The 26,216-nt window shown below is 44.7% G+C and overlaps 1 protein-coding gene across 3 annotated transcripts in view; it reads left to right on the top strand.

Moving 5' to 3' along the window:
* MIER1 (MIER1 transcriptional regulator) overlaps window positions 1-26,216 on the top strand; it is a 34,477-nt gene that overhangs the window by 5,643 nt on the left and 2,618 nt on the right. For 2 of the 3 annotated variants that reach the window (XM_077277461.1, XM_077277463.1), the window contains exons 2-12: window positions 7,641-7,665; window positions 10,126-10,271; window positions 11,131-11,292; window positions 11,667-11,796; window positions 12,694-12,758; window positions 13,724-13,796; window positions 14,154-14,305; window positions 16,676-16,757; window positions 16,911-17,005; window positions 25,705-25,832; window positions 25,939-26,078. In XM_077277461.1, the coding sequence (XP_077133576.1) occupies window positions 7,641-7,665; window positions 10,126-10,271; window positions 11,131-11,292; window positions 11,667-11,796; window positions 12,694-12,758; window positions 13,724-13,796; window positions 14,154-14,305; window positions 16,676-16,757; window positions 16,911-17,005; window positions 25,705-25,832; window positions 25,939-26,078 (1,198 nt within the window). The remainder of the gene's footprint in view (window positions 1-7,640; window positions 7,666-10,125; window positions 10,272-11,130; window positions 11,293-11,666; window positions 11,797-12,693; window positions 12,759-13,723; window positions 13,797-14,153; window positions 14,306-16,675; window positions 16,758-16,910; window positions 17,006-25,704; window positions 25,833-25,938; window positions 26,079-26,216) is intronic. The other variant, XM_077277462.1, reaches the window with a different exon arrangement.

The following is a 26,216-nucleotide window of genomic DNA, read 5'->3' as shown; positions in this document are numbered from 1 at the left end:
TTTCGCTATAAAAACGTGATAAAAACGCGAAAAAAACGCTAACACATGCCTCCTATTATTTACAGTGTATTCCGCATTTTTTGTGCAAATGTTGCGATTTTTTTCCGCGAAAAAATCGCATCGCGGAAAAAAAAAGCAACATGTTCATTAAAAATGCGGAATTGCAGGGATTCCACACACCTAGGAGTCCATTGATCTGCTTACTTCCCGCACGGGGCTGTGCACACCATGCGGGAAGTAAGCAGATTATGTGCGGTTGGTACCCAGGGTGGAGGAGAGGAGACTCTCCTCCACGCACTGGGCACCATATAATTGGTCAAAAAATAAGAATTAAAATAAAAAATAGTCCTATACTCACCCTCGATGTCCCCCGCAGTGTTCCCGCCTCACCGCTGCACGCTGCCGTTCGGTTCCTGTAGCTGGTGTGCGGTGAAGGACCCTGCCGATGACGTCACGGTCCTGTGATTGGTCGAGACCGGTCATGTGACCGCTCACGTGACCGTGACGTCATGGAAGGTCCTGCGCGCACACCATCTATACGGAACGGACGCCGGTGAGGAGATCAGCTGTCTGCGGGTGAGTATAAGCATTTTTTTTATTATTTTTAAACATTCTATCTTTTACTATAGATGCTGCAAAAGCAGCATCTATAGTAAAAAAGTTGGTCACACTTGTCAAACAGTATGTTTGACAAGTGTGACCAACCTGTCAGTCAGTTTTCCAAGCGATGCTACAGATCGCTTGGAAAACTTTAGCATTCTGCAAGCTAATTACGCTTGCAGAATGCTAAAAAAACGCGAAAAAAACGGAAAAAAAACGCAAAAAAAATGCGGATTTCTTGCAGAAAATTTCCGGTTTTCTTCAGGAAATTTCTGCAAGAAATCCGGACGTGTGCACATACCCTGAAAGCCCTGGAGTTAAGTGCTCCTTGAACTACCAACCCCTGACTAACCAATCCAACCCTGTGTGACCTCCACCTACTGATCTGACCCTGAGTGACCTTACAACCTGTACCTGAGCAGCCCCTGACTCTAAGAGATGCCTGAGCGACCCAAATTCTCAAAACTGCAAGCTTGTAAGCCCCCCCCGACCTACCAACCCTGATCTCCAAAACCCCGAGCCTGTGACCCCTGATGCAATGATCCGAGCGTGTGAGATTTCCCACTTACCGATTTATTCCTGAGCGACCCCTTACTGCCTAAGCCTGCATGACCCCTGACTTATCGACTTGTGTGGTGTGAGACCCCTAAACCTAAGTGACCCCCCCCACCTACCGACCCGACTTAACCCTGACCTAAGCCTAAAACCTCCTAGCCTGTGAGACTCCCTGTCCTACTGACTTGAGCTGGACATTTACCTAACTATCTTTGAACACTGACAACCTTGGGGGGGGGGGGGGGGGAATAGACAAAACCAAATTAAATTCCACTTGTTAGAAACCATCCACCAGCTCGTCTGTTACCCTGAAAGCGTCGTCTCCCTGTGCAGGTTCGGGGCACAGCGCGCTTTACTCTGTGTCATCAGACGTTCCTGTTCAGATATTTGGGATTTGTAGCAAAAGTAACAGTAGCAATCTGAGTATAGAAGTGACCTTGTGACCCACAGTAGCCAATCAGAGCCCTGCACTCATCAACTGTAGTAGAAAACTGCTGAAGCTTCTGCAGTTATGTATACGCCATTAATAAGAGCAACATTCACACTGGGGCCGTAATGCAGCGTAACAGAACCTGTGCTGGTTTCACACTTGCGTTTCGTTGCGCTGCGGATGGCAGCGTGATTCCTCCGTGAAGCTCTGCCCGGTTTCCGCCGCCTGTGTCCTGCGTTTCCCTGCGTACCTATCTTTAATATTGGGTACCTATCTTTAATATTGGGTACGCAGGGACATGCGTTGTATGCGGATGTGGCGATTAGAGGTATGCGGCGATCGCACGGGAGCGCAAAAACATTCTCATTAGATGTTTCACTACAAAAGATGGGTCAGTCTGTTTATTGTGACCTATTTTAATGAAAGTTGAGTCTTAAGCTCCAGTGGAAAAATTGTAAGATTCCTAATTATTAGTTTCCCTTTAAAGGGGTTGTAAAGGAGCGCCACACCTATGTACAGGCTGTGTGTGGTATTGTGACTCCCCTCCATTGATATGAATGGGGTTGTCCGGCCGTGATGTGCACCAGACGCTAACATGCGGCAGTGTTACAGCCGTCTAAAGGAGGCCTCAGACCGGCCATGCAATCGGTACAGCTACTCCAGTGTCTTTCAATTGTACCTCTAGCGTGGTGCTTCTTATTCGAGGTCCCTGACCCTGCTTTTATAGTCGCCTGCCGCCATCTTCACCTTTTATCACGGCTGCTCCTGTTGGTATCTGGAGGTTTGTGACCTTCCAAATCGCTCCAGTGTTTCATGGAGCCGGCTGGAGGTCACTCTTAAATATAAGTCATAAGTTCTGGCTCTAATAAACTTATATTGAGAGCAGCGCCAAGAAAAGGTGAAGACCGGTGGGTGAGTATAAGACGGTGGACAGGGACCTTACATTAGAAGCACCACTCCAGCGCTGAAAAAAACAAAGCAGGAGTGGTGCCTTATTGTCAAGCGAAGTCAGGCACTGGCCACTATTGGAAGCACTAGCGTCGTGCACTGCACGTCGCTATGCGTCGTTTTGCAGAAAAAACGCATCCTGCAAAAGTGCTTGCAGGATGCGTTTTTTTCTCCATAGACTAGCATTAGGGACGCATTGCCACACGTCGCAACCGTCGTGTGACGGTTGCGTCGGACCGTCGCCACCAAAAAAACGTTGTTTGTAACGTTTTTTGGTGCGTCGTTCATGTCTTTTCCGACTGCGCATGCGCGGCCGGAACTCCGCCCCCGCCTCCCCGCACTTCACAATGGGGCAGCGGATGCGTTGAAAAACAGCATCCGCTGCCCCCGTTGTGCGGCGCTTTCACTGCTAGTGTCGGTGCGCCGCAACGTCGCATAGCAGCGTGCAGTGCACAACGCTAGTGTGAAAATAGCCTAAAACGACATATTCCCCCAATTTAGAGTTCAGTGGTTTACAAACTGCAGAAAGAAGTTTCTATACTGGGTTATGATGCATTTGTAGGATCATGTTCACATGTTGCAGATTTTCAGTGCAGATTTGTGCCCCCCCCCCCCCCCCCCCCAAAAAAAAAAAAAAAAAATCAGCATGTTATGTACAAATTAATTCTGCCTCCAGTGATTTTTGTACTATTCACTGAAGTGGTGAAAATCTGAGGCATTTCCACAACCCACTGCAAATTTCGCCAATTCTTACGCAAATGTTTACTCTAATTGTGCATGTCTTCTTCTCTAAACATGCATACATATACACACACACACACACACACACACACACACACACACACACACACACACACACACACACACACACACACACACACACACACACACACACACACATATATATATATACACACACACATACACACACACACACACACACACACACACACACACACACACATACACACACACTGAGACCACTGCAACATTTTCAGTTTGTCTGATTTTTCTCTTTATAGGTATATTTTTGAGTAAAATGTAAATTGTTAATTTATTCTATAGACTACTGACAACATGTCTCCGAAGTTCCAAGCAACTTGTTGTTGTTTTTTGCATTATTTGAGGTCTGCAAGCAATGCATTTTTTTGTTATTTTGACCATTTCTCATTTTCAGAAAATAAATACAAAATTTATTGCTTGGAACTTCGGAGACATGTTGTCAGTAGGTTATAGAATAAAAGTAAAATTTACATTTTACTCAAAAATTTACCTAGAAAGAGAAAAATCAGACAAACTGAACATTTTGCAGTGGTCTCTTAAAGGGAACCTGTCACCCCCCCCCCCCCCAGGAGTTTGAAACTAAAAGAGCCACCTTGTGCAGCAGTAATGCTGCATTCTGACAAGGTGGCTCTTTTAGTTCTGGGTGCTGTAACTGCAGAAATAATCCGTTTTGTAATTTGTCAGAAAATACCTTTTCTTCAGTCAAGGAGGCCGGCCTTTCCCCCTGCTGCAGACGCCACACAGCCGTCACTCAGGTCTTCTTGGCGCCGGGCGCCCCCTCCTCACCACTGTTTTGAAATGAGCCGGCGCCTGCGCTCTTATCCCCTGCCTGGTGCAGGCGCAGTGAGCGCTGCCCGTCTGTCCTCATATGCAGTCTAGCTGACTGCGCCTGTGCGGCCGCCCTGCCTGTGAATCCCAGCCCCGCAATGTGAATAAATCAGAAGACACTGCGGGGCTGGGATTCACAGGCAGGGCGGCCGCACAGGCGCAGTCAGCTAGACTGCATATGAGGACAGACGGGCAGCGCTCACCGCGCCTGCACCAGGCAGGGGATAAGAGCGCAGGCGCCGGCTCATTTCAAAACAGCGGTGAGGAGGAGGCGGCGCCAAGGAGACTTGAGCGACTGCTGTGTGGCTTCTGCAGCAGGGGGGAAAGGCCTGCCTCCAGAACTGAAGAAAAGGTATTTAGGACAAATTACAAAACTGATTATTTCTCTAGTTACAGCACCCAGAACTAAAAGAGCCACCTTGTCAGAATGCAGCATTACTGCTGCACAAGGTGGCTCTTTTAGTTTCAAACGCCTGGGGGGGGGTGACAGGTTCCCTTTAATTTTTGCCAGAGCGCGCACATGTGCTCTATCTATCTATCTATCTATCTATCTATCTATCTATCTATCTATCTATCTATCTATCTATCTATCTATCTATTATTATTATACTGTAATTTTCTGAAAATTTACTGTGGAGTATCTGCCATGTCTGAATATGTTCTAAGGTCTTCTTGCAATTCTGAAATGTCAGAAGATTGCATGCAGAAGTGAATCTGCTTGCTTCCTCAAGGGGCTCGACTTTATAGTGGCCGACATTTCAGCACCAGTGTGCCTAAAAACCTGCCGTCGTATCACATTTTTGTACCGAGGGGCCCATAATAGTCATGCTTTATCACTCTGGGCACCCCCAAGAGAGGAGGGTGATGGAAGCTTGTGGTGAAATGGAAGAACCACTTGCTCAGGACACATGTAAGTTGCGGTTGCCAATATTCTTGTGTTTAATATGGGTGGGATATTGGAGCTGGGGACTCATCAATTTCTACAGCTTTTTTTATCAGATTTTTATTCACCACAAAGAACATTTTCACAAAATATCCAATTTTCACTGTCCTTCAACTTCCTATCAAGAGTCCAAGTTCTCTCACCCCACACGAGTATATTCTTACTACTTTAAACCTTGACGTAAGTTATAATATTCAATCCACCACCAGTCTGTCCCTGAGAAGGAAAGCTGAGGGTAATTCCGGAGTATCCATCCATGGACCCCATATTTTTTCAAATTTATACATATATTTTCTTTTATATCTTCTCTAATCTGGAAATCTACTATCGAGGGCGGTGAGTCTTGAATCCATCTAGAGCTGATGCATTTTCTTGCCTGGAATAATATTCTAGATATAGCAATCTGTACTGGATGAAAATCCATTTTGTCTTCTATAATCCCTAAAATGCATACAGCGGGATTAGCTGTAAAGTTATGCTATGGGTTGTTTGAATTATATTATCCCTTTCCGAAAATTCCTCAAGGTATGGCATTCCCAAAGCATATGTAATGTGCATTATCTGCCCCACACTTTGTACATTTTTTGTCACCATTTCTCCAGTTTTTAATGGCTCAAAAGAAGCGTGTATGAACATGTGTAGATCCGAGGAAATGTACGAAAATTGTCATTCCTACAATCTGCCCCCAATTGTGAAGATCAGAGAGAGTAAAGGATGCTGACTCCTCCTGGAGCAATTTTCTTTTTACCTAAATGCATGTATTTTGGGCTAAAAAATATCTTTTTGCTGTTTCCCTTCTGTAGTCTGTGAGTTATGATGTCTATAGCTGCCTACAGAACAAGTTACCGTATGTAAGAATTAATCTGAGCTTATTCAGAGGGCTTGTGCAAACTACCATTTTAACCAGGCGAGTGCTATCCGTCGTTTTGACAGATATCCCTCGTACCCATGTAGTTCTATGGGACTGTGCCCATGTCCGATTTGCCTCCTAGAATCTGATGACACTCTCCCTTTCATGTCTATGGGTCGGACCCCACTTGGATGACATTTTCATGGACTGACAAAATTAAAGAAAGTGGAGAAAAATGGATCCCACTTTGATCAAATTCTGATAGTCTGATGAGTAATCGGACGGAGAGGAAACGGGTCGTGTGGCCCTAGCCTGCCAGGGAGTTTGTCAAGGGCCTCATACTGAATAGATAGCCATCAGCCGGCTGGAAGGTGGTTCAGGCAGCAGCTTTCTATCTCGTCTCTTCAAGTCAGCTGCTGCTGGACACGTCTAGAGACAATTTATTTCACCGAGGATAAAAGGATCTGAAATCAGACATGCTGGATCCTTATCTCCCTGACATCATCTATCAGGTGAGAATCAGGAGGCCCCATATATATTGTCAGGCAAGCACCGTGGGCCCCCCCCCCCCCCGAGCCTGGCAGGCTTTGTGTCTTTGTGAGTTTCTTTGATCACATTAAGGGGAACCTGTCACTAGGTTTGGCCACTACGAGTTACGGCCACCGCCTTTCAGGGCTTATATACAACATTCTATAATGCTGTATATAAGCCCCCAACCCGACCTGGAAGGAAAGAAAAATATCTTCTATTATACTCACCTGCGGGGGCGGTCCGGTCCGATGGGTGTCTCTCTTCTTGGTCCGTGCCTCCCATCTTCTTCGGTGCCGTCCTCCTGCTTGCTTCATGTGGATGACTTATCCCTGCGATAAGTGACTGCATGTTATTTGACCATTAGTCATGAGTAAGACTGCTTAGTGCAGTCAAAACGCATCAACTGGGTCATGTTGATCATGTACATTTTTCTTTTGAAAACGAAAAGGAAAATCCAGTCCTGTTGAGCCGGACTCCAATTTTTCCTATTTTCCTTGATGCGAGGCCAGTGTCTGAGCCCCAGGTGGATGAGCATAGAGCTTACTAGGTGAGCTGGAATCAAGTTTTTATAAAGGCCCTTCTACCTGCTGGCACCCCTGGCTCCTCTTCAGATTAGTAGGTATCCCGTGACATCATATTTGTGTTGGGTCCGGTCCTAGTAATCAGAAGAGGCAGCGGAGATAAAAGGTCTGTTTACAGGGCTTCTGTCTGGCGGCCATGGATTTGATTTAGACATTTCTGGGTAATTTTTGATAGCTACAAATGGTGAAAATAAATACAACTTTCATACACCGCTATTGTGGGGGGGGAAGCAATAAAACAATTATGGATGATTAAAAAATGTGCCTGGCTATTATTCCCTATAGATATGCACACAGGTGATGTCATTGGTGAGATTAGGGCTCGGGCACGTGGTGCCGGTATCGTGGCATCGCGTGTTATGGCTGTTAGAATGGATCGGGTGTTGTTCTCCGGATTGGTTTCTGTGTATTTATCTTTACACCATTATTTAACTTTTTCCATTTTATACATTGTGTGTTTTCAGTTGATACATTTAGTTGGACACATTTGTTACATTATGTTGCATTCGGATGGTTTCCAGTTGTTTTCTAATCTTCCTGCTGATATCTTCCAGACTGATGATTCTTTATATTTATTTTTTTCTTTTGCAGCCTTCTCTTGGGAATGCCAGCCCAGGTAATTTCTATTTATTTTCAACAAAGTTAAGATGAAAATAATATATATGTATATTTTTTTCAATTATTGCTCACGGCGGCACATGCTGTACTTTCTCGCTCTGGTGGATAAACGTGTGACGCGGCGGCTCCTATAGGATGTTATTCTTAGAACAGCATTAATTGTTGTAGCTATTATGGCGCCTGCGCTTTCTCTGGGTAATTTGTGCATAGATCATGTCTTCTCTTTTTCTTCTATATGTAGTAGTGACTCTGGTGTTTTCAGAGATAACATTTACCGTATTTATCCGCTCTATTAAGAGTGACCTGCTGACCTTCTCCAATCGCTTAAAGGGCTTCTTACAAAAATGTTCCTTGTGTGTGGAACGTTCTTAAAGAAATAACCCATTTACCTGTTTAATCCTACAGTAAGACCCTGGTGGTCCCCGCCGATCTTGCAGTGGTTGATGGCATGCCCATCAGTCAGGTGACCGCTGCTACAAATCACTGCACTCAGCTCTTACATGCCCTATATGCGAATGGCAGAGCTGTCAGCACTGGATGATCGGTGGGGACCACCGGAGAAGCTCCACACGGGGTTTAGTAGTGTTTATTTGGGTTAGACTTCATTTTAGAACATTTCCAATACTTGGGTAAATTTTTAATATACTGGGAAATCCCTTTAAGTTCACAGACAAGTTTTGTTTGTTTGTTTGTTTTTGTTACAGTGGTTATTAATTGAGCTGTGGCAGAAGTAGTGCAGAAATTTATAGGAAACACTACATACCTTTATTAATTGGTCGCCTCTCCAGTAGTAGACTTCAGAACCTAAAAATTTTGTCTGATGTGATGCTGCCTCCTTCCGTCCCAAACTTGCCCAATATTTTTTGCCGAGAGATTTGCAGCTGTTCTTTGAATTGATATAAGTACACTCGCACAATGCTTCGGCTGGGATTTTTTTTATGGCTTTGCATGTTCTCTTGTTTAGCATATTTGCACAGGTTTGTGCACACGTTGCAGATTTCCTGCAGATCTGCAGCTTTTTTTTTCATGCAGAAACGCTGCAGATCTGCAAGTGATTTACAGTACAATGTAAATCAATGGCAAAAAAAAAAATGCTGTTCTAATGGTGCGGAAAAATCTGCACAGAAAACGCAGCGGATTCAAAAAAGGACCATGTCACTTCTTTTGTGCATATCTGCTGCGTTTCTGCACCCATTCCATAATAGAAATCTGCAGGGAGAAAAAAGGAAGAAATCTGCACAAAAATCTGCAACATGTGCACATATCAAAAAAAGGCGCAGATTCTGTCCTGCGTTTTCTGCCAAGAAATGCAGAATCTGCACAGAAAATTCCACAGTCAAATCTGCAACGTGTGCACATAGCCTAAATGATTTTGCAAGTTTTATGTAAAAATAGGATTAGTGGGGTTTTTTGGCCAGAAAAAATGGTGATGTTTAGTCCATAGAGTTTCACGTGTCTGTTTTTCACATCTAGATGCCATATAGATGTCGTCAGTAGTTCAGCCTTTTTAATTCACCTATCGAGTCCTAATGGAATATTAGTGCTGCTGCTTTTTTTCTAATCTATCTCAATCATACTCTTATTCTACGTGGAAAACCCTCATCCTAGCTCACCTTTCCAGACACATTGATCACTGTCCTATGTTTTGCATACGGACAGCACAAAAATTGAAAATTTGCTCTTCTGAATAAGTCCTCATTCACACATTCATTTTTCGCGTCAAAGTGCTAGAAGTGTTTTTCACGGATAACGCTAGAACCTGTGATAGTCTATGGGGCTATTCACATGGCCGTCATTTTCTGCCAAAGGAGCGGTCCTTGAAAAATCACAGAGACATGTCCAATTTTGATCTGCGGGTCGGATCAAAATTGTCCAGGCTATTCAATGGGTCTGTGAAGAAAGCAGACCTCACTCAGATGACATCCGATTGCAGTCAGATTTTCATAGCGTGTTAGAAAGTTGGAGAGTTTTTTTTTTTCTCTCCATGTACAAGAAAAACTGATGACACTCAGGTCGCACTCTGGTTGGAATAATTGGTGCGGTTTTCTCATGCGTGACAAAAACGGACGTCTGAATGAGGCGTAAGGCCTTTAGATCGCTGCTCTTGCTGCTTCCATCTTTCAAGGAAATTTCTCTTGAGCCTTTCCATTCATCTACTAATTAATCAGGCAGACTGAAGTATTTTTATATTGGTGGTTTGCTGTGGAAATTTTGGAAAATTTTGAAACAAATCCTCTGCCTTTATAGTGTTTTATTCTAATATCTCATGATGAAATTGCATTAGGAACCTATGAGCAAGTCAAGGATTGCCAAAAGCACCACATGCTTATTGTGTTGTGGAAATGCTGTGGATTTATAGGAAATATTCTTCCTCCTTGCATCTAAACATGTATATTTTTCACATTTGAGTTGCAGTATGTTATGTTGGGTAGTTAACTCTCATTATCTTGGTGACCAGGAGGCTCGGCTGCATCCGATGACCACGAGTTTGATCCGTCGGCTGACATGCTGGTCCACGAGTTTGACGATGAACGGACCCTGGAGGAGGAAGAGTTAATGGAAGGGGAAGTGAATTTCACTTCTGAGATTGAGCACCTAGAAAGGGTAAAACCTGTTAATCTTGAGTGCTTTGTTTATTGCCTTTTATTTCCCAGTTTACAGCTCACTCCATTTTATAATGCAAACTATATTCCACAGAAATGTGCCATAGGTAACATGATCGCCTAGTAACCACATTGTAAGCTACAGGTGAGCAAAGTCCAACGCTCTGATTTGCGACCATTTTTCACTTACCAAATTCTTACACCGTCAGATGCTATATCCGTGGCCATATATAGGTCCGTGCCGAGCGGGGCCATGCTTATTGGGTTGGTTCATGACTTGTAGGGAACTTGAAAAGTTTGGCCAAGTTGAGACGGTTAATCCGTCGAGCATTGTGCACTTCTGTATCATTTATACATCTACATACCCTGCGCAGAAGAGGCCAAATTATTAGTATAAACTCTCAATTAAGGTCACTTGAGTCATAAAGGAAAGGAGGCAGATTTTATATTATGGATGATAATGCCGGGTTCACATCTCATCACTCTGCCAGGAACTTGTGTCTGAATCTCCCACCCAAAAAAAGGGATTGAGGTGCATCCCAAACAAGCCATTGCCTTAGGCAAACAAAGTACGACCTTTGATACTTTGGACACGTTTTAACGAAAGCCTAATGTCGACCTTGGCCATAGATGTCAGTGCAGTGTGCAAGTCAATAAAGAGATCTGGCCTGTTTGACGTCCCTTTTGATAATTGAATTTACTACATACAATCCTTTGAGGTCTAGGTGCCACCTTTGCAGGAATGATTTTGTTACACAAATGTCCACACTATTTGCAATTAATTTTTGTTTGGTTTTTTTTTCCTGAAAATTAAAAATCCCACAAAATTAAACCTTATTGTAATTTTCTTATGTCATTAGGAAAGTGAGATGCCAATTCATGAGTTACTGAGGCTATACGGCTATGGCAGCACGGTACCTATGCCTGGAGAAGATGAAGAAGAAGAGGAGGAAGAAGAGGAGGAGGAGGAGGAAGAAGAGGAAGAAAATGATGTGAACAGCGGCTTTAGTGGGGAAAATAAGGTGCTTGTGTGTTTCTGCCTTATTAACCCCTCTCTTGACCCTTCTTCCAAGTCCCGGAACGGTTTTAATTTAGGCGGTATAGAGTTTGTGGCTGAAATACACAGCTGACATCTGCTGTGTACAGAGCGGGCTCAGCTCCTGAGCTCGCTCAATGCACCTGAACCTGACGGATGAAGTATATGTACAACCTTAGTTGAGAAGGGGTTAAAATAGCAATACAAATGCAAATCAATGTCTGAAAATCTATTTTAAAAATGTTTTTTATTTTAATTGAAAAGCTTTTAGAAACTTTCTACAATTTCAGATGAAGAATTGCTGAATCTGTAAATAGTTTCCAGAAGTCTGATCATTGTTAGAAATAATTTTTTCCCCAGGATGAAGTCATCAAAGATTCATCTGGTCAGGAAGATGAGACTCGCTCCTCTAATGACGACCCCACGCCATCAGTCACTCAAGACACACAAGAAGTTATCCGTCCTCGACGCTGCAAGTATTTTGATGCAAGTAAGTGATCGGTCTTTAGCATTTCATTATAAATATGTAATATGTTTTATTTTATTATGTATAAGAACAAGGCGGCAGCATTTCATTATGATTTAAAAAAAAAAAAAAGATTTAAGTCCATGACCATAGTGTGTGATGTTTCGGCTGCCTCCCTGTATCTGGAGGTGGACCCAGAGGCTGAAACCTGCACTTTATTGGATTCATGTTGATTTCCTTTTTCCAATATACAGGAATCCCTTTTGCCAGTTGACTTTGTTGTGGAAGGTTGCATTTAGCTCCAGTGTTTTATTTTGAGAATTGTTCAATCTTTCGCTTATTTTGTGATGGAGGATTCACACAAGGTGCAACTCTTTTAAACCAGAAATCATTTATATATAAAAATAGTATTTATTTTTACATTTTGACACTTCAGTCTCCTTAAAGAAAATGATTGCTGCCAGTCGATTTGATATTGAGGCCCGACCCAAATATTTCTGCAAATCGTTTCATGCCCAGTCAAATCCTTTAAGTTCATCAATGGTCTGACATCCATCTTCCATGATGGCTTGATGAATTTGATTCCAGCTTTTCTTCAGTTCGGGTTGTCGATTGTAATAACGAAATAGGTGAATGATTAAACAATTTGTTGAAAATAAGTCACAGGAGCCAAGCGCAGCTTTCCAAAACAAGGTGGACTGGCGTTCCGACTCAGATGGGCACTATGCACATTCACGTAGCAGCGAAGCCCGTACTATAAGCGTTCCGCCCTCCAGAAGATGGTTACTGATGCTTTTTCGGTCTCCACTCGTGTATATATCTTATGTAAATCTATTAACAAAATGATTTCTAATTGACTTTAATTAATAATTCTGGACTTACAGCTACAAAGTAAAACAATTGTGTGTTTTTTTTTCACAGATAATGAAATTGAAGAAGAATCGGAAGATGATGAAGATTATATTCCATCAGAAGACTGGAAAAAAGTAAGTGATGGCCACATTTAATAGAACTGTCTGCAGGGTAGATATTGTCTGATAACTGGGAGGTCTGGACCCGAGCTGATTGGTAAAATCGGAGTCTTCTACCAGAGAGATGAGAATAGATGTAACCACACTCGTCGTTGTCTCATAACTAGTGTTGAGCGATACCTTCCAATACTCAAAGGTATCGGTATCAGATGGGATCGGCCGATATCCCAAATATATCGGATATCGCCGATACCCGATACCAATGCAAGTCAATGGGACACAAGTATCGGAAGGTATCCTGGATGGTTCCCAGGGTCTGAAGGAGAGGAAACTCTCCTTCAGGCCCTGGGATCCATATTCATGTATAAAATAAAGAATAAAAATAAAAAATGTTGATATACTCACCCCTCCGTCGGCCCCGGCTCTCACCGGTCCAAGCGTCTGCCTCCGTTCATAAGAATGCAGGGAGTGAAGGACCTGCGATGACGTCGCGGCTTGTGATTGGTCGCGTGAGCGGTCACGTGACCGCTCACGCGACCAATCACAAGCCGCGACGTCATCGAAGGTCCTTCACTCGCTCATTCTTAGGAACGGAGGCTGCCGGTTGCAGCGTTTACAACCAGGGCGCGTCAGAGGGTGAGTATATCCCTATTTATTATTTTTATTATTTATTTTTTACATGAATATGGATCCCAGGGCCTGAAGGAGTCTCCTCTCCTCCAGACCCTGGGAACCATACACTGGGAACTTCCGATTCCGATTTCACAAAAATATCGGAACTCGGTATCGGAATTCCGATACAGCAAATATCGGCCGATAGCCGATACTTGCGGTATCGGAATGCTCAACAGTACTCATAACCCTGCTTAGCTTTAAACATGTGATGATGATGGATGTGACCGTAATAAGGGATTGGTCTTTGTTAAGGATGTAAAAATGATGACATTCATGCCATATTTTGTTTTTATTTTTCCTCCAAGGAGATTATGGTAGGGTCTATGTTTCAAGCTGAAATTCCAATCGGTATCTCTAGATACAGAGAAACGGAAAAAGGTGAGTAACCTGGCCTAGTAAATATTCTAAAAGGGCTTAAATATATGTAGACGTGTTACTTTTATAATGAGGGAATCCTTCCTGGTATTGTACTACTTATTTAATTTATAAGTGCTGATTTTCTGTGCCGCCTTCATGAAATCACCTAAAATAGTCAAGAAATTCTAAAGTGTGATCCGTCACCAGATCGACACAATACAACATGCATAAATTGTTGGATTAATCTGATGTACTTATTTTGAAAATCCACAACATTTTATTTCTGCTGGAGAAAGAATGCACATCCAAAGTCAGTAATGTTTGTCTTATTAGTGTTGGTAATTGTGCAGACTTTCATCTTGTTTCTTATTATTGCAGTATATGAAAATGATGACCAATTACTGTGGAATCCAGAATTCGTAGTGGAGGAAAGAGTGATTGATTTTTTAAATGAAGCCTCAAGGAGGACTGGGGAGGAGAAGGGTGTGGATGCCATTCCCGAAGGAGCACATATTAAGGACAATGAACAGGTTTTTATCATTTTTGTTCCTTTCACTTTTTATGTGGATTTGTTCAATATGCTGATACATTTCATAACTTACTATGGTTGTCCAGGCTCACTGGGAAACATGTAAGTACCTTGTAAAAGTTTTTATAATTTATCGCTACAATGCCAACTATACAGAAAAAAATCCATAAGTATATATGATGTATGCAATACCAGTCTAAAGTTTGGACACACCTGAGCATGTAATGGGTTTTTTTTTGTTTGTTTTTTTTTGCTTATTGAAATGTGTGCAGATTGTAGATTCAGACTGAAGTCAACTCAAAGGGATAGATATGGAATGAGAGAGTAAATAAACAAGTGAAACACAACAGTATATCTTTGTAAATTATAGATTCCTCACATTACTCCCCCTTCTACTTTGATGACAGATTTACACGTGTCCAAACTTTTAACCGGTATGTTAACCTGTATGTATGTAGAGTACTGTGCGAAAGGTTTGGGCAGGTGTGGAAAATACTGAAAATTTGGATAAAAAAAATTCAAAAACAAAAGTGTAATAGTTTATTTTTTATCAATTAATAAAATGTAAAGTGAATGAACAAAAGAGAAATGTAAATCCCATCAGTATTTAGTTGAACCAAAGCTGAGCTCATGGCCCTATGGGTCCGTATCGTCACTTCCAGGACTCCTTATTCTTAATGACATTGGCTGGATGTTTGGGGTTTTTATCCAGCTACAGAATTAATTTGGAGCCAATCAGATGCCTCCTGATGATATTACATGATGGATAAGTATCTGCTTGTATATCTCAGCATTGAGGACACCATTAATCCTGGCCAAATGCCCAACTCCATTTGTTGATATGCAGCCACAAACTTCCCGGACCCTCCACCGTGCGTCACTGCCCCTGCAGACCCTCATTATTGACCCTCTCTCCAGAAAACAAACATCTCCTACAACTGAATATTTCACATTGTAACTCATCAGTCCAGGGCACTGAGCACCTGGCATTTTTTTACACCTTTGTTCCTATGTTTTCGTGCATAGACAAATCACTTCGCCATGTCTACATGTTGAAAGTCTGGTTTTTGGCCATAGTTCTTCCATAAAGACCCCTTCTGGCCAGACTTTCAACAGCAAATGGGTGTAGCTGGATCCTCTGGTTTCTGCCAGTTCTGAGTTTATGGTACTGCTGGACATCTTTTGATTTTGCTGGGAAGTAACATGATGTGTCCTTCATCTGCTGCACTAAGTTTCCGTGGCCGACCACTAGGTCTATGATCTAGGATTTATATTTCTCTTTTGTTCTTTCAGTTTGCATTTTGTTAATAAAAACTGTTACACTATTTATTAGTTTATGTATATATAATATACACTCACTGGCCACTTTATTAGGTACACCTGTCCAACTTCTTGTTAACACTTAATTTCTAATCAGCCAATCACATGGCGGCAACTCAGTGCATTTAGGCATGTAGACATGGTCAAGACAATCTCCTGCAGTTCAAACCGAGCATCAGTATGGGGAAGAAAGGTGATTTGAGTGCCTTTGAACGTGGCATGGTTGTTGGTGCCAGAAGGGCTGGTCTGAGTATTTCAGAAACTGCTGATCTACTGGGATTTTCACGCACAACCATCTCTAGGGTTTACAGAGAATGGTCCGAAAAAGAAAAAAAATCCAGTGAGCGGCAGTTCTGTGGGCGGAAATGCCTTGTTGATGCCAGAGGTCAGAGGAGAATGGGCAGACTGGTTCGAGCTGATAGAAAGGCAACAGTGACTCAAATCGCCACCCGTTACAACCAAGGTAGGCCTAAGAGCATCTCTGAACGCACAGTGCGTCGAACTTTGAGGCAGATGGGCTACAGCAGCAGAAGACCACACCGGGTACCACTCCTTTCAGCTAAGAACAGGAAACTGAGGCTACAATTTGTACAAGCTCATCGAAATTGGACAGTAGAAGATTGGAAAAACGTTGCTTGGTCTGATGAGTCTCGATTTCTGCTGCGACATTCGGATGGTAGGGTCAGAATTTGGCGTAAACAACATGAAAGCATGGATCCATCCTGCCTTGTATGGAGCATCTTTGGGATGTGCAGCCGACAAATCTGCGGCAACTGTGTGATGCCATCATGTCAATATGGACCAAAATCTCTGAGGAATGCTTCCAGCACCTTGTTGAATCTATGCCACGAAGAATTGAGGCAGTTCTGAAGGCAAAAGGGGTCCAACCCGTTACTAGCATGGTGTACCTAATAAAGTGGCCAGTGAGTGTATTTGCTAACCACAACTAACAGCCTTATCTGAAAGTGGCCTCCTTCTATCTGTGTCTACTCGGATAGATCTGAATACATGCACAATTAATCATACTAAATTACCGATCTCTGTTTTTCAGGCCCTTTATGAGTTGGTGAAATGTAATTTTGACACAGAAGAAGCCTTGAGAAGATTAAGGTTTAATGTGAAAGCAGCACGTGGTAAGCAGACGTCTTGGTACTAAGACCGGCAATGGTATATTGCTGTAGATGACTTGTAATAAGCATTGAAGCTATGTACAATGAATTTGTGTTGTTTTTTTGTGTTTGTTTTTTTGTTTTGTTTTGGTTTGTTTTTTTACCATTTTTCCTCAGAAGAACTTTCTGTGTGGACGGAAGAAGAGTGTCGAAATTTTGAGCAAGGTCTCAAAGCCTACGGGAAAGATTTCCATTTGATACAAGCAAACAAGGTAATAACACTGCTGACGTTTTGGAGTGCCGCTTCTGCAACGGTGATCCTATCATCACCCTTGTGATACAAGTACACTTCAATATAAAGTGGAGCGTAAAATATTGACCAATATACAAATATTCCAGATATGACAGGCAAACTACATGTGGTAATCCCACTGAAGAACACCGCAGATATTTTCTCCTTTCGAATGGCTCGTAACATAATGAACAATATCTTTACAGTCAGCATCCTAGATTAAGAGGGACTGGTGTCTAAAAGTTTTGGGGATAAAAAAAGCTTAAAAGAAAAGATCTCAACCTCTTCATGGCTACAATACTATGTCATTTCTTAGCACAGAGTTCTTGTCCTTCATGAACAGTATTCAGGCTGGTGGTTAAAAGGCAGAACATGAAATTTGTAAACTAAATCCCAAATCACACAGAGATAAGGAAAGGAGTGAAAGGCGCAGTTCACACATAGCGGACTTGTTCCAGAAAATTGCAACAGGAAATCCACAACAAATTTGCTGCTTATTTCCCTGCTGAAAAGGGATGAGACCTCATCGTAAGAGGCTGGGTTACACAGGGACTGGTGGGCAGCTACTCACGAGAGCCACGTAAACCCCAGGGAAAGGGTAACATAGTATTTATTTTTTGGTTAAAAAGTATCCGTCATTTTAATTTCATAAATCAATAGTACATGTGAAAATAAGAGACGTTTGCAGTTTATCTTTATTTATAATAAGCCACTGTTTTCTTCTCCTGGATCGATCATTCTAAAACATCCTTAATTCACGGGTAAAATGTGTCTTCACTGAATACAGTTTTCCCCTTTACCGAGAGAGATGACAGTTGGTGCTCATAAAGTTCTATGTTATGTGATTGCCTCTAGCTCCTACCTCCTCCATAGAATTTCAAAAGCACAAACTGTCACCTCCCGAATCCATAAATCTTTACCTATGAATTGAGAATTTTGAGAATGATTGATTAGTTCAGGAGAAGGAAGGGGATTTCTTACACATATATAATGCATTATTATTATTATTTATTGTTATAGCGCCATTTATTCCATGGCGCTTTACATGTAAATGCATTACAAAGTTTCTTATTTCTCCTACGCCTCATTGGGGGACACAGGACCATGGGTGTTATGCTGCTGCCACTAGGAGGACACTAAGTAAACAGAAAGATTAACTCCTCCTCTGCAGTATACACCCCTTCACTGGATACAATTTCAACCAGTTCTTGCTTAGTGTCTGTAGGAGGCACTTGGGTCTGTTTTCAGGCCCCAACTTTCTTATTTTAATTTTTATTTTAAAGTTTTTAGTTTTCTGTAAATTTTTAATTTTTTACTTAACGGAGTGAAGGGGGCGACGGGTTCCTTTTTTTATAGGGTCCGCTCTCCCCCGAACCATCAACAGGCGAGCACGGCGAGTATACCTCCCCGTCCCTCTCCTGCGACGTATGGGGCACGCCTAATCTACGCTAGGGCGACGGTTCCTATACGGTCCCGATCTCCCCCCTGTATGATGGCGAGCACATGGAGTTTACCTCTTATGTGCATCTCCCGGGCTCCACCGCACTCAAGCCCTCATCTTGGCGTCTCGTAGTCCCCACAGTAGCCGTAAGCCCCCTGTGGCAGGCGCAGAAGAAACCTGCAAAAATCTCCATGCGGCAGGCACAGCTGTAAGTCCCCTGAGAAGGCAAGCATGCTTCCGGAGGCTCTCCGTCCCCCGACACAGGGAGGATCGATTGACCTGGAGGTGGTCCCTCCTTTGGTGAGTACTATCTTCCTCACGCTACCGGCGTGGGAAGAAGCGGTCCGGGTCCCTGGGGAGAGGTACCGCTGGCTAGATGCCAGCGACGATCGTTAGGCGCGGCGGCGCGGCCGCCAGAGCGCTTCGTCGGCCGGCTCCACTAATTTAGTCCCCGGCTTCTCCAGCCGGACTAGGCCGCAGTTCAAAAAACCCGCCCACGCCGGAGCCCCGCCCACTGTTCAGGCGCTTCTCGTTTTGAATGAGAAGAGCCCTGCAAATCTCGGGCGCCATCTTGGGACTCCACTGCTACAGGGAAATACAGCCGAAAACGCTACCTCCCTCTCTTCCTCCCTGGGGACACCAGTTCAGGACCGTGGGTAAGCTGCTCCGCTGCATAGGGAAAAGCTTAACCCCTTCCCTGCTCACATAACTGCTACTGCGGTTTATCGGAGATAGACATTCACTATGTCTCAATCTATGGAAAAAAGGGGACAAAAAAAGCACACTGTATTTTTTACCATTTGTGCCACTTGCAAGTCTGCCTTGCCAAGTACCCACAGTCCCCCCTTGTGCCAGAACTGTGACCTGGCCAGTGCGCAGCCGCCTTCTGCCGCCACTTCCTTAAACCAGAATTCACCTCCGTCGGCTGCGACGGAATCTGATAACGGCGCGGGGCTGTCCGACCACAGGGGGCGCACCGTTGTACGGGACTCCCGGGGTTCCAGGAAAAGGACCTTTTCCCCATCTCCCGTACACGCGCGAGCTTCAGCTTCTGCAAGCTCATTTTCTCGCTCCCCCTCCCCTGAGGGTCGCAGCGTACAGGGCTCAGTATATGAGTCGGAGGAATCTTTAACCCAGACTCCTCTATTGGTTAGGCATTAATGGTGGACGATGAATCTGCTTCCTCTCAGGAACACGTTGTATCTTTTAAGAAGTCTCCATAATCACCCTGAGTTTCAGGATATTATCCAAAACACAGGGAGCAGAAAAGCGCTTTACGGCTCAAAAAGCCACGGAAGCTAAATATCCTTTCTCAAGGGATCTGGTGAAGGGCTTACTTCTTTCTCCTTCTGGATCCTGCCGTGTCGCGGCTTGCATCCAAAACAATCTTCTCTCTGTCAGACGATTCATCAGTCAAAAACCCTTCTGACCGCCAGATTGATTATTTGGCTCGCTCAGTCTTTGAAGTCTCAGGAGCAGCCCTCCTTCCATCCTTTGCAGCTACCTGGGTAGCTAAGGCAATGGTGACCTGGGCTGAGGTGTTGAGTAATCTTCCCCCAGAGACGGCCAGACTAGCTAACCAGTTTGCTCAGGCCGGAGATTTTGTCGTTAGCGCCTCCATAGATGCGGCTAATTGCGCAGCGCAAGCGGCTGCTAACGCAATTTCCATCGGGGGGGCCCTATGGCTCCGCGATTGGCGAGCAGACTCTGCTTCCAAAAAGTCGCTGACCTCTCTTCCTTACCAAGCGGGTCGTTTAATTTGGGGGAAAACCTAGACCAAATCATTTCTGACGCTACCGGTTTAAAAAAAAAAAAAAAAAGTGAATTTCTTCCCCAGCACGGAATCAGCAGCAGTTTCGATTCCAGTCATTTCGTAACAACTACAGTTTGTCGTACTCTTCCCCTGGTTCGGGACGTCAGGACAACAGAACTTCCCAGGTCTCATACAGACCAAACTGTTCCTGGAAACCCGGACCCAGGCCGTCTGCCCCTGAGCCGTCCGCGTCCCTTAAACCTTCACAATGACTCGTTGGCGTGTCCGGCTGACACCGACAACGTAGGCTGACGCCTTCTTTCGTTCCGTCAACAGTGGCTCTCGGTCGTTCACGACGAGTGGGTCAGAGAGCTCGTGTCTTCCGGATACAAAATCGAGTTTTTTCTCTTCACGCCATACAGGCGCTTCAAAAGGACGGTGTCATCACTCCAGTCCCTCGTGACCAAAGGTTCACGTGGTTTTACTCCAACCTTTTCGTGGTCCCAAAGAAGGACGGGACTCTACGGCCCATACTGGATCTCAAACTGCTAAAACAAATTCGTACGGGTCCGACACTTCAGGATGGACCGCCTCCGTTCCGTTGTCGCGTCCCTGGAAAAAGGAGAGTGCCTTGCATTCATCTACACATCCCAATTTTTCCCTCTCATCAGCAGTTCCTGCTCTTTGCAGCCCAAGAAGTACACTTCCAGTCTGTGGCCTTGCCCTTCGGACTTGCCACCGCCCCCAGAGTCTTCACAAAGGTCATGGCGGCTGTCATGGCCATTCTTCACGCTCGGGGAGTGGTAGTCCTGCCATATCTGGACGACCTATTAATCAAAGGTCCGTCCCAGTCTACCTGCGAGGAGTCGGTGAGCATCACCGTGGATTCTCCTTCTCGCCTGGGTTGTAAGATCAACTTCGAGAAATCATCTCCAGTGCCGGCCCAGCAAATCTGCTTCCTGGGCATGATTTTGAACTCTTCCCGCGGGCTGGTCATTCTCCCTCCAGAGAAGGTTCTATCCTTACAACAGGGAGCGCGCAGGCTCTTCCGCCCAGTCCCTCACTCCATTCGCTTTGCGATGCGCATCCTCAAAAAAAAAAAAAAAAAAATGGTTGCGGCGATGGAAGCCATTCTGTTAGCGCAGTGCCATCCCCGTCCCTTGCAACAGGCGCTCCTTTTAGCCTGAGACAGAAGCCCGGTTCCTCTCGACCGTCGCTTTCATCTACCCCCACAGGTCAGGCAGACCCTCAGGTGGTGGACACTACAGTCTTCCTTGAACCAAGGGAAATCCTTTCTTCCTGTGCGCTGGTTAGTGGTGACTACCGATGCCAGCCTTTTTGGCTGGGGTGCAATTTTTATTCACCACACGGCACAGGGTCGTTGGTCCACGAGATAGTCACGTCTCCCAATCAATATCCTGGAAATTTGAGCAATCATTCTCGCTTTACACAACTTTCACCAACCTTCTCGCAGGTCATCCCATCAGAATTCAATCCCACAACGCCACAGCCGTGGCGTACATCAACCACAAGGGGAAACCCGCACCAGAGCAGCCATGCGCGAAGTCTCCCACATCATGCGCTTGGCAGAGACCAATCACTTGCTCATATCGGCGATCCACATACCGGGCGTGGAGAATTGGGAAGCGGACTTCCTCAGTCGCCAAAGTCTTGCTTCGGGCGAGTGGTCCCTCCATCCGGAAGTTTTCCAGCAGATTTGCCTTCGCTGGCTGACGCCGGATGTGGATCTCATGACCTTGAGGTTCAACAACCAGGTTCTCCAGTTCATTGCCCGTTCCCACGATCCTCGCGCCATCGGGGTAGATGCCCTGGTTCTGTCGTGGCATCCGTTCCAGCTGCCATACATTTTTCCGCCCCTTCCTCTGCTTCCGAGAGTCATCAAACAGATCAGAACAGAGGGGAGACCGGTGATTCTCGTCGCGCCCGACTGGCCGCGCCGAGCATGGTACGCGGAACTCGTCCAAATGGTCGCCGACACCCCCTGGCGCCTTCCAGATCGCACAGACCTTCTCTTCCAGGGCCCAATTTGCCATCAGAACTCTGGGACCCTGTCTTTGACGGCGTGGCCGTTGAATCCTGGATTTTAGCCCAAGCCGGATTCTCTCCGGGGGTCCTTCTACCATGATTTGCGCTAGGAAACCCGTATCCATGCGCATTTATCATCGCACCTGGCGTATCTTCTTTTCATAGTGCAATACCCATGGACGTTTGCCCTTAGTCTTTTCCATTCCATCCATTCTGGAGTTTCTCCAATCAAGTTTAGAGTCAGGCCTTGCCCTAAGCTCGCTCAAGGGACAAGTGTCCGCCTTGTCTGTTCTATTCCAACGAAGGATCGCTTCCAGACTGCCGGTTAAGACGTTCATCCAAGGAGTCTCCCGGGTGGTCCCTCCCTATAGAATGCCTTTGGCGTCATGGGATCTTAACCCCTTAGTGACGGAGCCAAATTTTTTAAATCTGACCAGTGTCACTTTGTGGTAATAACTCTGCAACGCTTCAACAACTCCCAGTGATTTTGAGATTGTTTTTTCATGACACATTATTCTTTATGATAATGGTAAATTTAGGTCAATATGTTTTGCGTTTATTTATAAAAAATATCAAAAATTTGAGAAAAATGTTAAAAAATTAGCAATTTTCGAAATTTGAATGATTATCCCTTTAATCCAGATATTCATACCATAGCAAACCATTAATAAATAACATTTCCCACATGTTGGCTTTTCATCAGCACCATTTGTAAAATGTTCTTTTATTTTGTTAGCATTTTAGGAGGTTTAAAAATGTAGCAGCAATTTTTCTTTTTTTCAAGGAAATTTACTAAATTAATTTTTTTAGGGACATATCCATGTTTGAAGTGACTTTAGGGGTCTCATATATTGGGAAACCCCCAAACGTGATACCATTTTATAAACAGCACCCCCTGACATATTGAAAACTGCAGTCATGTAGTTTATTAACCCTTCAGGTGCTTTACAGGAATTCGTGCAAAGTGGCATGACAGAAATGAAAATGTGTATTTTTACCACCTAAATTTCTCTAACTTCTGAACAGATTACTACAGCCGTCAGACTCTAAAGGTACCTTCACACGAAACGACTTTGTAACGATATCGCTAGCGATCCGTGACGTTGCAGCGTCCTCGCTAGCGATATCGTTTAGTTTGACACGCAGCAGCGATCAGGATCCTGCTGTGATGTCGCTGGTCGCTGAATAAAGTCCAGAACTTTATTTGGTCGTCCGATCGCCGTGTATCGTTGTGTTTGAAAGCAAAAGCAACGATACCAGCGATATTTTACACTGGTAACCAGGGTAAACATCGGGTTACCAAGCGCAGGGCCGCGCTTAGTAACCCGATGTTTACCCTGGTTACCAGCGTAAAAGTAAAAAAAACAAACAGTACATGCTCACCTGCGCGTCCCCCAGCGTCTGCTTCCTGACACTTACTGAGCGCCGGCCCTAAAGTGAAAGTGAAAGCACAGCGGTGACGTCACCGCTGTGCTGTTAGGGCCGGAGCTCAGTCAGTGTCAGGAAGCAGACGCTGGGGGACGCGCAGGTGAGAATGTACTGTTTGTTTTTTTTACTTTTACGCTGGTAACCAGGGTAAACATCGGGTTACTAAGCGCGGCCCTGCGCCTAGCAACCCGATGTTTACCCTGGTTACCCGGGGACCTCGGCATCGTTGGTCGCTGGAGAGCGGTCTGTGTGACAGCTCCCCAGCGATCAAACAGCGACGCTGCAGCGATCGGCATCGTTGTCGCTATCGCTGCAGCGTCGCTTCGTGTGAAGGTACCTTAAGGCCGCTATTTGGTCATGAATTGCCATCGCAAATATCAGGACCACAAAATAATAATCTGAGGGCACCAATTTGGATAAAGAGGAAGCCCCTACACTCTGTTAACCATTTATAATGATGTAGTCACTATTGACAGCAGCATCTAATGGGTTAAACAAATTTGGACGGTGCAAACAGTGATCGTGGCTGATACAGCAAGTTGTCAGCTATAGTGCACAACCAACAGCTGATGGATTTTTACCTGTATGGGGAGGCTATTCTCTAATATCTCAGGTCAGTTAAAAGACGTATTGGCTGTCATTAAAGGGCTAACTTGGTTCTCGGAGTTCTTCAGGAGGCCTCTTTCGAACCATTGCAGGACATCTCTCTCACCCTCCTCTCATCGAAGGTGGTCTTTCTAGTGGCAATTACGTCAATTAGGAGAGTTTCTGAGTTGGCGGCTCTCTTGCCGACACCCCCCCCCCCCCCTTTCTGAATTTTTTACCCAGATAAGGTGGTTTTGAGAACCTCTCCCGAGGACATTGTCTTGCTGTCTTTCTGTCCTGCGCCTACTCATTGTATCGAGAAAGCTCTCCATACTCTGGACCTGGTTTGAGCTCTTCGGAGGTACATATCTCGCACGGCTCCCTTCCGTAAGTCGGATGTCCTCTTCGTGCTTCCGGAGGGACATAGGAAGGGTCTACCTGCCTCAAAGGCCACTCTAGCCAAGTAGATTTGTTCCGCTATTCAGGAATCCTATCGTGTCAGGAACACTCCTGTCCCACCTGGGATTCAGGCGCATTCCACCCGGTCGGTCGTTGCTTCTTGGGCCATTCGGCACCAGGCGTCCGCACATCAGCTTGTAAAGCTACGACTTAGTCCAGTCTGCATACTTTCACGAAGCACTACCTCATCCATACTCAGGCTTCGGCAGACGCTGCCCTCGGCAGGCGCATTCTGCACACATCGGTACCTCAGTAAGCTGGTGGTACATGGGGTATTAGCATATTGCTCCCCACCCAGGGACTGCTTTTGTACGTCCCATGGTCCTGTGTCCCCCAATGAGGCGTAGGAGAAAAGGAGATTTTTGTGTACTCACCGTAAAATCTTTTTCTCCGAGCCACTCATTGGGGGACACAGCACCCACCCTGTTAGCCTGTTTTGGCTTGTTGTTACTTCTTTGGTTTTGACATAGTTTGTCTTTGTTCATGCTCCTACTGCTTTACTACCGAACTGGTTGAAATTGTATCCAGTGAAGGGGTGTATACTGCAGAGGAGGAGTTAATCTTTCTGTTTACTTAGTGTCCTCCTAGTGGCAGCAGCATAACACCCATGGTCCTGTGTCCCCCAATGAGTGGCTCGGAGAAAAAGATTTTACGGTGAGTACACAAAAATCTCCTTATTCACTTGTACTATTGATTTATGAAATGAAAATTAAAATGACTGTTAAACTTTAACTTTTGTGACGTTTTAAAACACAGAATTCAGCAGTAGGAGTCCTTATTACACGCAGATATTTTCTGCAGCGTTTGGATGAGACGTCTGATAGTCTGCTGATGTCGTAAAATGCTGCATCTTTTCTGCTCACAAAATTCTGTGTGAATAATCTGCATCACGGTGATCCTGCCACTGACCAATGTATATAAAGTGGTCTGCGCAATACACAACTGAAGATGTTCACTTATTGCTTAGGTGAGAACGCGATCGGTTGGAGAATGTGTGGCTTTTTACTACATGTGGAAAAAGTCAGAGCGGTACGACTTTTTCGCCCAACAGACAAGATTCGGCAAAAAAAAATACAATCTGCACCCTGGTGTAACGTGAGTATCCTGGTTAAACAGCTGATTTTTAATTTCTGTGTAAGTTCACTGTGGGAAAAGTAATGACGGTACTCATTTCTTTTTTTATCTTTTCTTTTTCTTTCAGGGATTATATGGACCGGCTTCTAGATGAGAGTGAAAGTGCCGCATCTAGCCGAGCTCCGTCCCCACCACCTACTACCTCTAACAGTAGCACCAGCCAGTCTGAGAAGGACGATGGCACGGCGTCCAACACTAACCAGAATGGTAAAGACTCCATAAAATAAAGTTTTATTTACTGATGTTAAGCGTATCCCAAAATACCCTGACTTTTATAATGGGGCGTCCATCAGGCAAGAAGACTGGAAGGGCAGGGGAAAATGCGAGGGAGCAAAGCCTAAGGGT

This window comes from Ranitomeya variabilis, chromosome 8 (genome assembly GCF_051348905.1).
Source record: "Ranitomeya variabilis isolate aRanVar5 chromosome 8, aRanVar5.hap1, whole genome shotgun sequence".
Classification (NCBI taxonomy): Eukaryota; Metazoa; Chordata; class Amphibia; order Anura; family Dendrobatidae; genus Ranitomeya; species Ranitomeya variabilis.
This window is presented reverse-complemented; position numbering and strand designations above follow the sequence as displayed.